This window comes from Pristis pectinata, chromosome 20 (genome assembly GCF_009764475.1).
Source record: "Pristis pectinata isolate sPriPec2 chromosome 20, sPriPec2.1.pri, whole genome shotgun sequence".
NCBI lineage: Eukaryota > Metazoa > Chordata > Chondrichthyes > Rhinopristiformes > Pristidae > Pristis > Pristis pectinata.
In genome coordinates, this window is record NC_067424.1 from 6170854 (window position 1) to 6188514 (window position 17661).

Below are 17661 nucleotides of genomic sequence, written 5' to 3' on the forward strand. Positions count from 1 at the left end.
TGACCTTCAAGCACCCATTTACACAAATCCTATTTTATTCTCCCCACTTTCCAATCAACACTCCCCAGATTCTCTACCACTCACCCATGCACTAGGGCCTTGCTAACACTGCTGAGTGTACTGACCTAATGAGACTAAGAACGTAAAGAGCTTTGCACTGTTTATTCTTTTGTATATATCTTTTATCATGAATAAAGTTGTTTTGAAATATAAAAAAAAGTAAATGCTCAGAGTGGAGAATGGGACACTATTTATCTTTGAGCCTTTTTTTGTTAGATTGCAGAAGGGAAAGACCTTTACTTAACAAACTCCATCTCCCTGGAAGACCACAATGGGACAGAGAGACAGAAGTGTTGCTGAATCTCGGGACTTTGAAGCCAAGGTTTGGACTCCATTTTAATGCTGTGTTGGGATCCTGAGCTCTCCGAGTGCAATGATTTTATACAAATATTTATTTTTCTAAAGATCAATGAAATCTGCAGTTCAACTTCTGAACTATTACACTGAGGCATATGTTTTTGTTAATTCCAAAGGTGATGCATACAGCACTTTTTTCCAAGTATCAAAAGGTTTTCATGAGAGAAACCTCAAATAGAAAAAAACATTCAGTGCAGTAAAGCTTGAAGATTAAATGACAACAGGACTCAGTTGATTTGGTGCCTGGACAAAATGGTTTTTATACTGAATTATGCCATAACAGGAGCCTACAACTCAACGGGTGCTCTTGTGGAACCTTGGTGAGTGGCCATGGAGTGAAATCCCCAGAGGATTCCTGCCAATGTAACCTGTGGTACTTTACACTACTTTGCACTGGCTTATCACCATTCAACAGATTATATTGAAGAGCAGTCCTAGAAAGCAGAACACGAGACAAGGAGTTGACATAATTCAATGTAAAATATATTATTCCAACTAAGATAAGTGCTGTTTTCACTTGGGCTTCCTGCCATGGTTACAATGAAATCCACGTCTCAGAAAATAATTCTCTTAATCTTTGAAAGTGATCTCACAGCAAAGCCAGAAAGGATCTGCTCCTTTATTTCACAATTGCTGCCAGGTTGCATGGATAGAAATTAAGCTTCTTTTGCATCAAATGTGGCACTAACTTTAGGGGGCTTATGTGGCACAGGTAGGGCAATGGGAATAAGCCTGCCAACCTAATTTACTGCCAGCTGCTAAGGTAAAATTCCATTGCAGCCGATCTCTTTTCCAACGGCTTTGACACAAGAGTTGAAAATTACTGCACTTGTATTTTAGGATTTCCGGATAAATAAAACATTGGGATTTTCAGAATGCTTATTGTCTTGACTTTCTTCTCCTGAACTAATTTTTAACATTGTTAATTTTAATAAAAAGAACAGATGTTAAGACCAGAGCCAACGTTCCTTCTGTTGAAGAAATGTTGCAGAGAAACTGCTATCAGGTCAACACCACGCCCAATTGTTCCACATCGCTGGTTGCTGTTTGTAGTCTGAATGTTTTTAAGACAGACGTAGACAGATACTTTTAAGCAACGAGATGAAAGAGTGCAGTGGGTAGATAGGACTGTAGAGGAGAGGTTACAATCAGATCAGCCTTGATCTTATGAAACAGCAGCACGAGTTTGACAGGCTGCGTGGCCTACTCCTGCTCCTACTTCGTATGTTCGGATGTAACAGTGAGGCTGATAGTTAAGGTGATGCAATAATGCACAGGCAGTGAATGGAAGATCATTCTCAATGATGGCAACGTCCAACTCGTGAGACAGAAGAGATGGCAGACGCTGGGATCTGAAGCAACAAACAATCTGCTGGAGGAATTCAGTGGGTCGAGCAGCATCTGTGGAGAGGGGATGGGGTGGATGGAGGGGATTCTTTGCTAGATTCAAAGCTGAAGCATTTGTAACCATATTTAGCCAGAAGCGCCAAGTAGCTGATCACAGAGTCATGGAGTAATTCAGCATCAAAACTTGTCCATGCCGACTAGGATGTCCATCTAAGCTAGTTCCACTTACCTGTCACGGTTCATCATGGCTTCCTCTTGGTACCCCTCCGACATAGAAGCCTATTTATTTGTCTCCACCTGGTACCAAGAGATGGCTGAGAACATTGAATACAGTGAAGCCTAAGGCATCAGACAAGTGTAGTACCGAAGACCTGCACTCCAGAACTAACTGCACCTCGTGCTAAGGTGTTCCAGTAAAGTTACAACACTGGCATCTACCCAGCAATGTGGAAAATTGTCCTGTTCACAAATAGCTGGACAAATCTAATCGACAGCCTACCAATCTACTCCTAATCATCAGCAAGGTATTGGAAGGTATCACCTACTGTGCTATTAAGCTGAATTCTCTAACCTACCCACCAATACCCCATCTGGGTTTCAGCAGACTTGACTCTAGACTTGTCACAGCTTTGGTCAAGACATAGACCGAAAGATCTGGAGTCCAGAGGTGAGGAGGGAGTGCCCTTGACATCAAGGCAGCATTTGTATCAGCCAGCTGAACCACTGAGGCAGGGCTTTGACCGGAAACGTCGACAATTCCTTTCCTCCCAGTTCTGTTCTAGGACTGTCAGATAATGATAAAAGTCTGTAATGATATAACCCCATGAGTTTTTTTTATTGGTATTGGTATTGGTTTATTATTGTCATTTGTACCGAGGTACAGTGAAAAACTTGTCTTGCATACTGATCGTACAGGTCAATTCATTACACAGTTCATTGAGGTAGTACAGGGTAAAACAATAACAGTACAGAGTAAAGTGTCACAGCTACAGAGAAAGTGCAGTGCAGGTAGACATTAAGGTGCAAGGTCACAAGGTAGATCGTGAGGTCAGAGTCCATCTCATCGTATAAGGGAACCATTCAATAGTCTTATCACAGTGGGATAGAAGTTCTCCTTAAGCCTGGTGGTACGTGCCCTCAGGTTCCTGTATCTTCCGCCTGATAGAAGAGGAGAGAAGGGAGAATGACCCAGGTGGGTGGGTTCTTTGATTATGCTGGCTGCTTCGCCAAGGCAGCGAGAGGTAAAGACAGAGTCCAAGGAGGGGAGGCTGGTTTCCGTGACGCACTGGGCTGTGTCCACAGCCCTCTGCAGTTTCTTGCGGTCCTGGACAGAGCAGTTGCCGTACCAAGCTGTGATGCATCCAGATAGGATGCTTTCTATGGTGCATCGATAAAAGTTGGTAAGTATCAAAGGGGACATCTATCCAATTTATTTGAATTCAAAGAGCTACAAAGGGGATTAGGAGAACAATATAGAGGGAAAGGGACCATTTGGAATTGTCATAGGGCTTTCATAAGGGCGGCATGTTGGCACAGCAGGTAGTACCTGCTGCTCTACCCATAGATTGTTTGTTGCTCCAGATTCCAGCGTCTGCAGTCTCTTGTGTCTCCAGCTGAACCACTGTGCTGCTCAATGTACCAATGCTTCCAAAATTAGAGAGTCTACACTCTGTTTGAAGCTTCTGCTGGTCTTATAACACAGCAGCTCAGATTTCAGTAGCAATAATGTCTGAACAGTGTTTTTGTCAGAATGCTACGTTCCGCCAACATAGAGGGACATAATGTTCTAATTCTTGAATGGCCCATGGCCGTTCCTATACTTTTCACCCAGAGACAGGATCAAAACAACCCACTGAGCTGGTGTTTTAAGTTTCTATTTCCAGTTGGAGGAGGATTGACTGGAGACACAGGAGACTGCAGATGCTGGAATCTGAAGCAACACACAATCTGCTGGAGGAACTCAGTGGGTCGAGCAGCAGCTGTCGGGGGGAAAGGAATTGTTGACGTTTCAGGTTGAAAGCATGCATTAGGACCTGCCATCAGTGTTTCAGTGAATAAGAGAAACTCATGGCAATTGTACTTGGGTGGCAAACTACTTGTAACCTGACACTAATTTTATGATGAAGTGATGACTGAAAACTCCATAGCACCTTGCAAGAATCCAACCCTCAAGCACAGAAATTCTTGCTCTGAAGTCTCTGGACATCCCAATGCACCTTACAGTCTGGATAAATCACAGCTCTTAGAATAGGTTAAACTACAGTAAACCTCAGTTACTCCAGCAGCCTCAGGACTTTGGTGTTGCTGGACTGGCAGATCCTTCAGACCACTGGATGTTATTCCCTAGTACCTGAACATACTCTTAATTCACTTTTTCTTAGATGTTACGCAGTAGCATAATAAGTTTTCTAGTGAATCAGGTAAGTCTAAAGGGAGGGCGGTAAATGGGGCCTTGGTGAGTTTAAAGGGAATGTGGGAAATTAGGTCCTGGTGAGTTTAAAGGGAATGTGGGAAATGAAGTCCTGGTGAGTTTAAAGGGAATGTGGGAAATGGGACCTTAGTGAGTTTAAAGAGAATGTGGAAAATGTGGCCCTGGTGAGTAATGTGGGAAATGGGACCCTGGTGAGTTTAAAGGGAGCACAGGAAATGGGGTCCCAGGGCATTTAGAGGGAGACAGGGAACATTACCCAGTGAGTTTTACTCTGGTACCGTGGATTTACTTTTACCTTCACAACATGGTTCCATGTAGAGCTGAGTGGTTGGCAGGAAGGTCACACCTACTGGTGAATGCAAGGGCTGCCTTCTCCTCCGGGCTTCTCTCAGCTGCTCATCCAGACCAGCTTTCTAAGATTAGTTGAATTGTTCCAACTTATTCCTGAACGGCAATGCCCAGATATTCCACCACAAACGGCAACTTACTGATCGGTAAAAGACCAGCCACAAGATTGACATTCAATTATACCTTATTGACTATAAATATTCTTTTTCACAAGTTAATGACAGTCTATTCATGAAACCAATGCTTCTCCTATGTTGACTGAAACAAGTCAAGTTGCTGCCTAAACAATACCAATTGTTGGGATTACTATTTCTGCCAAGTATTTAGTTCTTGGGAAAATCCAGGTGTATTTGACATATCCGACCATGCAATATCTGTTTTAACTCTGCAAGCACAGAGCTGCAGTGTTGTGAAAGATAAAGGATTGCTCACAGACCAGAAAATTACTGAATGTCACAATAATCACGCCTGGTCATTAATCTTCCACAAAAGTTCATGAGAATCTACAAAAACTGCAATGAGTATGTCAAATTTTAACTTTTAACAAAGCTGTTACTGTAATAGTTGTTACAATATTTGTTTTATTAAAAAATATAAGAAAAGCAAAATGGAACCTTTTTCCTGTTTCTTTATGACAATCAGAGTCTCATTTCTTAAATGGAGACACAGGAGACTGCAGATGCTGGAATCTGGAGCAACAAACCATCTGCTGGAGGAACTCAGAGGGTCGAACCACTTGAATTCCTTTCCTCCCACAGATGCTGCTTGACCTGCTGAGTTCCTCCAGCAGATTGTTAGTTTCTCAGTTCTTGCTGTGGTCAGGATAATTAAAAAACAGTGTAAATATTGCAAAGCATCAAAGAAAATAGAAGACCCCCAAGAGACAAGTTATTGGAATCTTAACTCTGCTTCTCCATCCACAGATGCTGCCTGAGTTGCTGAGTGTTTTCAGCATCATTTTTTTATTTATCAGTAACTTACACAATGTTCAGGAGCATACAGTTCCAAAACAAAAACAGGTTTGAAAGAGAAAACAAGGGAAGTTTCTGAGGCCCCGTGATTGAGTTCACCACCAAAGGATGACATTTGCCTAAAGATACAGCCCCAGTCAACAGCTTCAAACTTTGTATCTAGTAGCGCCATGCATTTCGTTCTGCCTCCAAAACTATAATCCAGACTTGAACATTGGATCAGTTCAATGCATTGAAGTTATGCTTGTTTTTCTTATTCATTTGCAAACCGTGGGCATTATTGTTGAGCTGTATATTGTCCACATCTGGTTGTCCTTGAGCGAGTACTGGTGAGCTCCTTTCCTGAGACACGGCAGTCCTTCTGATGAAGATAGTTCCACCATGTTTTGAGGAAGGGGGTTCCAGGATTTTGATGCTGCAACCACAAAGCACTACTTTAAGGATTCAAAGCACTACAGCATGCAAACAGGCCCTTCAGCCTACTGTGTGCGTGCTAGCCACCAAGCACCCATTTCCACCAATCCTACACTAATTAAATCCCACTTTATTCTTTCCACGTTCCCATCAATTCCCCACTGGTGCTACTGAAGCATGGCATAAAGTATGGATCCCAGGATAGAGAGAGAATACTGCCTCAGGAAACGCGAGCTGTTTGAAAAGAGCTGTGATCGGAATTTTGAAGGGCAGGATTTGCGTGGAGATCCATGCGGGATAAGTTGGAGTGGGAGATATTTGGGAGACGTGGCTGTGGGAATTTAGTTTCGGTCAAAACCTTAGCGAAGGCGAGAAGGGAAAAAGATAACACGGAGGGTGAATGAGGTGAAAGCGACTGGAGGAAATCCTCTGCTCTCTGTGTGTCACTATTAGAACATAGAACAGTGCAGCACAGGACAGGCCCTTTGGCCCACTAATTAGTGCCGAACTAATTAGACTAGTATTTAGCAACACACACACAAAGTGCTGGAGGAACTCAGCAGGTCAGGCAGCATCTATGGAGAGAAATAAACAGTTGATGTTTCGGGCTGAGACCCTTCATCAGGACTGGAAAGGAAGAGGGCAGAAGTCAGAATAAGAAGGTGGGGGGAGGGGGAGGAGCACAAGCAGGCAGGGGATAGGTGATGACTATTTAAATGCATAAACTGGTTCCTTCTTCCTACACAGATTTATATCTGCCAATTCCCTGCACATTCATGTGCCTACCTAGGAGCCTCTTAAACATTTCTATCATATTTGCCTCCACCACCACCCCTGGCAGCACATTCCAGGCACCTACCACTCTCCGCATAAAAAACTTGCCCTGGATATCTCCTTTGAACTTACCCCTCGTCACCTTAAATGCGTGCCTCTAGTATTAGATACCAGCTATCTACGTCTCTCAATCTTATACACTTCTATCAGATCTCCCCTCAGCCTCCGCCGCTTCAGAGTAAACAACCCAAGTTTTTCCAACCTCTCCTCATAGCACAATCCCTTTAATCCAGGTACGTCCTGGTAAAACTCTTCTGCACCCTCTCCAGAGCCTCCACATCCTTCCTATAATGGGGCGACCAGAACTGAATGCAGTACTCCAGATGTGGCCTAACCAGAGCTTTATAAAGCTGCAACATAACTTCCTGACTCTTGAACTCAGTGCCTTGACTAATAAAGGCAAGCATGCAATATGCCTTCTTTACCAACTTATCGACTTGTGCAGTCACTTTTAGGGAGCTATGGACTTGGACGCTGAGATACCTCAGTATATCAATACTGATAAGGGTCTTGTGAGGGATTATTCTGGAGTTATGAAATTATGGAAAGTAGCTAATAATTAAAGTGAGAACCCACTTTCAGGAAATAAACCCTGTCCACAATTTAACTTCAACTGATACCCTAAGGCCACCTAAACCAATCATTGGGTGTGGGACATTCTGATGCTGTGTCATTGAAACTATGCAGGGGAAGACAATAGATGAATATTCATGTTAATTGGTGGTCATTGAAATCTTCATGATGAGATCAGGGCTAATTATAAGGTGATTGGAGGAAGGTATAAGGGGGATATCAGGGGTAAGTTTTTTACACAGAAAGTGGGTGTGTGGAACGCACTGCTGGCAGAGGTTCTGAAGGCAGATACATTAGGGACATTTAAGAGACTCTTAGGTAGTCACATGAATGATAGAGAAATGGAGGGTTATGTGGGAGGGAAGGGTTAGGTAGATATTAGAGCAGGATAAAATGTCGGCACAACACCGTGGGCCAAAGGGCCTGCATTGTGGTGTTATGTTCTATGTCCATCTCCTGTATTAACACATTCTTAGAAGCATATCCCTGTGGAAACACAAGAAATTTTGCAGATGCTGGAATCTGGAGCAATACACAAAAAGTGCTGGAGGAACTCAGCAGGTCAGGCAGCATCCATGGGGAGAAATAAGCCGTTGACGTTTCGGGCCGAGACCCTTCATCAGGTCCCCTGCTACTTAATGCACAGTTCAGGACCCATCTGTTTTGTCACTTAGTATTCTGGCTATTTAAATATTCAGGGAGCCATCCCTCAACACTGTAACAAAAAAGGTATATTTTGGTTGTCTGAAATTTACGCTCAGAAGCTTTCAGACCAGCCACCAGTTTCATGGAGGACACAAGAGAGACTGCAGATGCTGGAAGTTTGAAGCAACACACAAAATGCTGGAGGAACCCAGAGGGTCAGGCAGCATCTATGGAGGGACCCTTCATTACGACCCTTCATCCCAGTCCTGATGAAGGGTCTTGACCCTAAATGTCGACTGTCCATTTCCCTCCATTGATGCTGCCTGAACAACTTTGTGTGTTGTGCCAGTATATGTGAATATTCAAAGGGGTTCTGCCACTTGGGGTGCACTTGCAATGTAAATATGTAATTCTGCAAAGTTACCTGTCTACGTTCAAAATGTTAAAGTTGAGATATCTTTATTAGTCACATGTACATCGAAACACACAGTGAAATGCACCTTTTTGCGTAGAGTGTTCTGGGAGCAGCCCACAAGTGTCGCCACACTTCCGGCACTAACATAGCATGCCCACAACTTCCTAACCCGTACGTCTTTGGAATGTGGGAGGAAACCAGAGCACCCAGAGGAAACCCACGCAGACACGGGGAGAACGTACAAACTCCTTACAGACAGCGGCCGGAAGTGAACCCAGGCCGCTGGCACTGTAATAGCGTTACGCTAACTGCTACACTACCGTGCCGTAGGTAATTATAGCCATTGAAACTGTAGTTGATCGTTTATTGTTGTCCTTGTGTTTAAAAAGCGTAAAACATGGTGTCGGGAGAGGAGAAATAGATTCTCTCCAGAAGACCTGACGTGTTGAATAAAGACCTTTTATATCTCCCAGCTACAGCCTCCGTGTGGCTCAGTTCAGTCAGTCACTATATTATTTCAGTGCTTGTCGGTTGGTTGGATAAAGTATCTTTAAGAAATGCTGCTTGGCACAATGTGGATTCTTTTAGTTTTATGATTTAAATTATCAGCTATCCTCAGAGATTTTAGAGTTTATGTGAGAAGATACTGAGACACACTCAGTCCCACTCTCCCACACTATCCCTATCATGTGTTCTTCTTCAAGATGTGAGACTCACTGAGAGATACAGCACAAAAAGAGGATCTGTCCCACTGACCAGCAACCACACATTTACACTGATTCTACATCAATCCCATTTTATTCAAGTCAAGCCAAGTTTATTGTCATGTGCACAAGTACAGTGAGGTACAGGTACAATGGAAAACATATAATTTGTAGGGACACACACATGTAATATGTAATAATAGGGACATTTAGACACATGAAAAAAAAATAGGGGGCAATGTAGGAGGGAAGGGTTAGATAGATCTTAAAGCAGGATAAAATGTTGGCACAACATTGTGGGCCAAAGGGCCTGTACTGTGCTGTAGTGTTCTATGTTCTGTGTTTTATGTTCTATGTACCTGCTTGCAGCAGCATCACAGGCACATAGGTACAGACAACACATAATATAAATTATACAAGACTGGAAAAAAAATGTGCAAAACAAGACATTAGTGCAAAAAAACACAATAAAAAAAAATCCCCACATTCTCACAAAGTCCCCCAGACTCCACCACTCACCCACACATTAGGGGTAATTTACAGCAGCCAATTAACCTACCAACCTGCACGTCTTTGGGACGTGGACGGAAACTGGAGCACCCGGGGGAAACCCACATGGTCACAGGTAGAAGATTCAAACTCCACATAGACAGTACCTGAGGTCAGGATTGAACCTGGGTCACTGGATCCGTGAGGTAGCAGCTTTACTAGCGGCACCATTCTGCCAACCCTGTATATTTCTAAGTCAGGATCGCAGGTGATTTGAAGGTGTTTACATGTGCTGGCTGCCCTGTCTGGATGCTAGAAGGTTTGAGAAAGTTGCTTTGGTGTATTGCTGCAGTGGATTTCATAGGTGGTACATTCTACAGGGACTGGTGATGGAGACAGTGAACTTATTGGAGGGATGGGAGCCAATGAAGTGGACTGCTTATCCCTCAGTGAAATACCTTACAAAAATGTTCTACGTGACTGTTACTATACAAATGCTAAGTTGTTGTTATTGCTGGAGAGAGAGAGGAACGTATAAAGTATGACCATTTTCAGAAGGTCAAAGTCGAGTGTATTGTTGGATACAGAAGTACATGTATGCTATGAAAAACTTACTTGCAGCAGCATCACATTCACATAGAACTAGAGACAAGAAAAAATAAATTCAACATAAATTATACAAATTATGCAAGGAAAACATAATTAGAACAAAAAAAACAAAGTCCATTGTAATGCAAAGTGGTCAAAGTGATTCTATACTGAGGTAGTGATTCGGGTTGTGCCGGTTGGTTCATGAACTGAATGGTTGAAGGGAAGTAGCTGTTCTTGAACCTGGTGGTGTGCTCTCATTTTAACAAAGACAATTTGTATTGGTTAATATTTGAACGAGCCTGAATCAGCTGCAATATTCAGCAGTAGCTTTTCCTGCTGCAGCAAGGGTTTGGGTGGTTATTTACACACAATTCCCTTGTCAACTTCAGGTGTAGGCAGTTGTGGGAATAATCACAAAGAGCTCTCTGCATAACAAGACATGCTTCTCCTCATTAGCTTTAGTGAAAATGGCATCCCTTAGATGCAGCCTCACCAGTGGGATCCATCCTTATATTGTGTGGTGACTAGAACTAACACCATACTCCAGCTGTGGCATTACTAATATTACTAAATTACGCATCATAACCTCCCTGTTCTTAAAACCTATGCCCTGCCTTCCTAGGTGTGCTGCTGCCTTCAGAAAGCCTTGGGTCCATATCCCAAGGTCCCTCTGTTCCTCAGTATTTCATAGGCTTCTATCTTAGTCCTTCCTTCCGCTTTCCAGGTGAAGGGTCTCGATTTAAAACGTCGACTGTCCATTTCCCTCCACAGATGCTGCCTGACCCGCTGAGTTCCTCCAGCAGCTTGTTCTTTGCTCCAGCGTCCAGCATCTGCAGATTCTTGTGTCTTCAGCTTTTAATTGCAGTTGGAGATTTTAAAAGAATATTTTAAATTGTTTGGCACAGCTTTGTGGGCCGAAGGGCCTGAATTGTGCTGTAGTTTTTCTATGTTCTTCTATGTTCTAAATTAAATTATGATAAATTAAATTGTTGTTATATTCCACCACTCTCTGAGTAAAAAACTTGCCGCTCACGTCTCTTCTGAACCTACCCCCTCTCACCTTAAATGCCCTATCACTGCACAGAAGGAGGTTCTATTACCACACAGAAGGGGGTCATTCAGCCTGCTAAATCCCAGCCTGCAATGCCTGGAATGCATTGCCTGACAGGGCGGTGGAGGCAAATAGGTGGGACATACTCTTGAATCAGAACATAGAACAGTACAGCACAGAACAGGGCCTTCGGCCCACAATGTTATGCTGACATAGCTAATCCATCCCACCTACAGAATGCTCATATCCCTCCATTTTCCTCTGATTCACTTGCCCACCCAAGCCCCTCTTAGAAGCCCCCAGTGAATTTGCCTCCACCACCCTAGAACGTAGAACATAGTACAGTACGGGCCCTTCAGCCCACTATGTTGTGCCGACCTATATAAACACCTACTCTTTGATCAATCAAACCCTTCCCTCCTACACAGGCTACACAGCCCATAACCCTCTATCTTCCCTTCATCCATGTGCCTATCTAAGAGTCTTTTAAATTTGAGCTTAGTATCTGTCGGAGTCACAAAATGGCCAGCATTGAATTCAACACCCACTACCTGCCGCTCATAGGGTTAGCTGAGGTAATGCAATGGGCCAAGCCTTGCTGTCTGTACCTAAACTTTCTGATGGGAACCATGGATGATCCACTATTTGAACTGAAGTGAGAACCCAACATCCTCCCAGGCACCGAGTCTGGGACCTCCTGGATAGTTTGTGGGATAGAATCTATAAAGCAGGTCCCAGGAATTCCCCTGGAGACTAATAGGTGGGACATACTCTTGAATCAGAATCAGGTTTATTATCACTTGACATATGGCATGAAGTTTGTTGTTTTGCAGCAGCAGTACAGTGCAAAGACATAAAAATCTATAAATTACAAAAATAGATAAATAGTCCAAACAAAAAGGGATATCGAGGTAGTGTTCATGGGTTCACGGACCATACAGAAATCTGATGGCGGAGGGGAAGAAGCTGTTCCTGAATCATTGAGTGTGTGTCTTCAGGCTCCTGTACCTCCTCCCTGATGGTAGTAACGAGAAGAGGGCACATCACGGATGGCGAGGGTCCTTAGTGATGGATGCCACCTTCTTGAGGCACCGCCTCTTGAAGATGTCCTCGATGGTGGGGAGGGTTGTGCCCATGATGGAACTGGCTGAGTCTACAACCCTCTGCAGCATCTTGCGATCCTGTGCATTGGAGGCTTCATCCCAGGCTGTGATGCAACCAGTCAGAATGCTCTCCACCGTACATCTGTAGAAATTTGTTCCATGGTCCACTGCTCTCTCCTACCAGATTCCTTCTTCTTCAGCCTTTTGCCTCTTCTACCTATCACCTCTCAGCTTATTACGGCTTCTCCCCCTCCCCCTCCCCTGACCTTCTGGCTTCTACCTTCTTCCTTTCCAGTCCTGATGAAGGGTTTCAGCCCGAAACGTCGACTATTTGTTTCCCTCCATGGATGCTGCCTGACCTGCTGAGTTCCTCCAGCACTCTTTGTATATTGCTCCATCTGCAGAATTTTTTGTGTCTCTATAGAAATTTGTAAGCGTCTTTGGTGACATATCAAATCTCCTAACAAAGTAGAGCCACTGACGTGCCTTCTTCATGATTGCATCGACATGTTGGGCCCGGGATAGATATTCTGTGATGTTGACACTCAGGAACTTGAAGCTGTTCACCCTTTCCACCACTGACCCCTCATTAAGGACTGATGATCCCCTTCCTGAAGTCCAGAGTCAGTTCCTTGGTCTTGCTGATGTTGAATGTGAGGTTATTGTAACGACACCACTACCTCTGGGGAACCCCTGGCATTACCCGGGAGAGTCAGGGGGATTCCAAGCTACCATCAGACGCAGCACAATCTAACCTAGGAGGTCCAGGAACCTATCATTAGGGTAATTGATTTAGAGGGGTGGGTGCTAATTCCCTCGATTGAAATGAACAAACTGATATGTGTTTTGGGGCAGCTGCCATTTTCATTTCTTGCTGAATAGAAAAAGGCTGATGATTCAAATAATTGAAAGGAGAGAGTAATTCAGGTGTGTGTGGCAAGGTGGATTACTATCATGCAGGCTATTAATAGAAACAGTACCTTGTATTTTCTTAGTTCATTTCTCTTCCTCCTCCAATTGTGAGCAATCCTCTCCCAAAAGTGCTGATTCACATTCAGTTCATCAGCCCTGACTTATCATCAGGTTATTTATTGATTCTTCAGGAACTGGAGGTCACTGGCAAGGCCAGTGTTTATTAACCATACACCTCCCCTGCCCCCATCTGACTGGTTTACAAGACCATTTCAAAGGCCATTTCAAAAGGTGCTTGAGTCAAGCACTAGAGTTGGGCAAGGACTCCATCTGATTCTACCAGATTTTTTTTCACCTCCACTGTATCTGCTCTCAGTTACAAGAACTTCCACAGTAGTGACTTATGGCTACCATGGTATTGCTACCATGGCTTCCCCTCTGTCGCAGTTGATGGGACTCTCAGTGGCATCACCCCTATTTCTCACACTCCTGCTCTTACCTAGCTACAGCAAGGACAGGGTTTCCCTTGTCACAGAGCCATGGAGAGACACAGCATGGAAACAGGCCCTTCGGCCCACTGAGTCCATGCTATCAACCATCCGGTTTCATTCATCCCATTTTTCTATCCTCTCCCATCCTCCTTATCCTTGTCCTCACCTTCCACCTTAGTGGCATCCACATACAATGTGTAATCATCTCTAATTTACACCACATCCAATGTTTGCTACGCTGTAATTAAACCTTAGTGAGTCATTGCGATCTCCCTTGTACTTGATGAAATGGGTGCAATAATTTCTGGGCATTTTACAAGAATTGTCAGGAAATGCCTGTAGTTCTTGTCAGGTCATTGGGGTCTAAAACACTAGAGGAGGCTGCAAAGCAGTGGAGCCTGTGGAGAAGATGGGTGTTATTGACTAGATTTCTGTGCCCAGCTGTGAACTGCAGGTCAAAGTCAAAGTCAAAGTCAAATTCGAGCTCATTGTCATGTGCACAAGTACATGTATGCCTAGGTGCAATGAAAAACTTACTTGCAGCAGCATCACAGGCACATAGCACCATATAAGCAGCATTCACAAGAAAAACATAAATTATATGCAATTTTTACAAGAAAAAACACAATTAGAACAAAAAATTACAAAGTCTTTAGACTCAATACTGAATTCAAAATTTCAGATAACCAGCCCTTCCAGTTTTAAAGGTCATCCACCTGAATGTTAAATCGGCTTCTCTGTCTCCTTTGATGCCGCTTACTTGCTGAGTAGTTTAGTTTAGTTTATTATTATTGTCACATGTACAGTGAAAAACTTGTCTTGCATACCGTTCATACAGATCAATTCATTACAACAGTGCATTGATGCAGTACAAGGTAAAACAATAACAGAATGCAGAATAAAGTGTTACAGTTACAGAGAAAGTGCAGTGCAGGCAGACAACAAGGTGCAAGGCCATAACGAAGTAGATTGTAAGATCAAACACCCATCTTATCGTACTAGGGGACCGTTCAATTGTCTTACAACAGTGGGATAGAAGCTGTCCTTGAGCCTGGTGGTACGTGTTTCTGGCTTTTGTATCTTCTGCCTGATGGGGGGGAGAAGAGAGACTATCCGGAGTGGACAGGGTCTTTGATTATGCTGGCTGCTTTACTGAGGCAGCAAGAAGTACAGACAGAATCCATGGAGGGCAGGATGGTTTCCGTGATGTGCTGGGCTGTGTCCGCAACTCTCTGCAATTTCTTGTGGTCCTGGGCAGAGCAGTTGCCATACCAAGCCGTGATGCATCCAGATAGGGTGCTTTCTATGCTACATCTATAAAAATTGGTGTAGGTCAAAGGGGACATGCCATATTTCTTTAGCCTCCTGAGGAAGTAGAGGTGTTGGTGAGCTTTCTTGGCCATGATGTCAACGTGGTTGGACCAGGACAGGCTATTGGTGATGTTCACTCCAAGAAGCTCTCAACCCCCTCGACCTCAGCACCGTTGATGTAAATAGGAACATGTGCACCGCCACCTTCCTGAAGGCAATGACCAGCTCTTTTGTTTTGCTGATACTGATGGATATCCAGCAACTGCTGTGTATCACAAAGTTCCAGCATCATTTTTCCCCTTTCCTCTGTGCCCGTTCATTTCCTTCTATTTATGGCTCCTTCAGACAGGTCAGAGGTGATAAATAACCTCTACCACCCCCTCCCAGCCAACACCACCACCACCACTTATGCTGTCATCCATTCTCCCTTAGTAAGATAAGACAAGATATTTATTTATTAGTCACATGTACATCAAAACACACAGTGAAATGCGTCTCTTTGCATTACTAAGAATATGCTGGGGACAGGCCGCAAGTGTCGCCATGCTTCCGGCGCCAACATAGCATGCCCACAACTCCTAACCCGTACGTCTTTGGAATGTGGGAGGAAACCGGAGCACCCGGAGGAAACCCACGCAGACCTGGGGAGAACGTACAATCTCCTTACGGACAGCGGCGGGAATTGAACCTGGATTGCTGGCGCTGTAATAGCGTTACACTAACCGCTACACTACCGTGCTGCCCATCTCTGCCCTATCGGAGACATTCCCTTTGCTCTCTCCACCCCTTTCCTTCTCTGTAACTTAAAACATGTCTAATTTCTAACCTTTCCTACTTCTGTTGAAAGGCCATTGGCTTGATACACTGACTCTTGTTTCTTTCTCCATTGATGCTGCCTGACCTGCTTAGTATTATTTCAGCTCAATAAAGGCAGGCAACACAGGTTGCTGCAAAAGCCTGAAAGCACGTACCACCAGGCTCAAGGACAGCTTCTATCCCGCTGTTATAAGATGGTTGAACGGACTCCTTGTACAATAAGATGGACTCTTGACCTCACAATCTACCTCATCATGGCTTTGCACCTTATTGTCTGCCTGCACTGCACTTTCTCTGTAACTGTAACATTTCATTCTGCATTCTGTGATTACTTTTCCCTCGTACTACCTAGATGTACTGATGTAATGAAATGATCTGTATGGATGGTATGCAAAACAAAGTTTTTCACTGTACCTCAGTACACATGACAATAATAAACCAATTTACCAAATTTTAGTAGTGAACAGAATGCAGTGTATTCACCATATTGTTGTAACAGTGTGATCACATGACTGGTGAAAGTTTAGAATGAATTCTTATTACTGCAGTGTTCCAGATATGCATTGATTGCTGTACTTTACTCTTTAACTACTTTTTATTAAATATTTACAGTATCTATTTTACCACTGGAATCACAGCATCTCAATAATAAATCAATAGTCAGATAAACTGAGGTGTAATTACATGCATAATAAATTATGCAAAAGCATTATGCAATATAAACCTTCAAAGATTATTTTACTGCAAGTTATTCAATTTTCTCGCTGAATAATATTTTTTTTAAATGGACGATTCTAATTGAGAGGACAAATTCCACTCAGCGGGACGGTGTCCAACAACCAGCGAGGGAGTTAAAGGAATGATCGAGTAGCACTTCACTGGCTGTGAGGTGCCACGGTCTGCTGTGATAAGTGTTTCAGGGAGTTGCTGGATTCCGACCCAGCCATGAAGAAGCAGCGATATGCTTCCAAGAGTTGCAAAGCATTCTCCAGTTGGTGGGATCCTCCGCTCATCTGTTCCCGGCTTCTTCCTAGTGGGAGAGGTCACTGGTTGGGAGTGATCCGGATCGTCATGGAAAGTAATGCTGATGCCTTTTGCAGATGGTAAACACTGCAGCCACTTTGACCTGGTGGTGGAGGCATTAAAAATTAGGATATAGAACAAAAAACTGCATGTAGAACACAGAACATAGAACAGTACAGCACAGGAATAGATCCTTTAGCCCACGATATCTGTGCTGAACATGAATCTAAATTAAACTAAATCTCTTCTGCCTGCACATGATCCATATCCATCCATTCCCTGCATATTCATGTGTGCATCCAAAAGCCTCTCAAGCACCACTATTGTATCTGCCTCCACCACTCCCCCTGGCAGCCCGTTCCAGGCACCCACCACTCTCTGTGTAAAATACTTGCTCCGCACATCTCCCTTGAACTCCTCCCCTCCCACTTTAAATGCATGTCATCTGGTATTTGACATTTCTGCCCTGGGGAAAAGATTCTATCTATGCATCTCATAATTTTATAAGCTTCTATCAGGTCTCCCCTCAGCCTCTGATGCTCCAGAGAAAACAACCCAAGTTTGTCCAACTCTATATGTGCCTATAAAACAAAAGAAAAATCGAAAATGCAGTAGGTATCCAGTAAGTCAGGTGGCATCTGTGGAGAGAGAAACAGATTTGATATTTCAAGCCAATGACCCTCGATTTGAACTGGAAAAGAGTGTTTTAAATTGCAGGTGTGGGGAGGTGCGGAGGGAATAAAGGAAATATCAGTGACAAAATTATCAAGGTAAC

General features: G+C 43.6%; 1 protein-coding gene across 4 annotated transcripts in view; it reads left to right on the forward strand.

Annotated features, from left to right (window-relative positions):
• Positions 1-17661, forward strand: part of LOC127580809 (ras-related protein Rab-7b-like) — a 68565-nt gene that overhangs the window by 35589 nt on the left and 15315 nt on the right. For 2 of the 4 annotated variants that reach the window (XM_052034715.1, XM_052034717.1), the window contains exon 6: positions 277-2562. In XM_052034715.1, the coding sequence (XP_051890675.1) occupies positions 277-360 (84 nt within the window). In that variant the 3' untranslated portion in view covers positions 361-2562. Of the gene's footprint in view, positions 1-276; positions 2563-17661 lie in introns of those variants that run through there. The other 2 variants (XM_052034716.1, XR_007957879.1) reach the window with 2 other exon arrangements.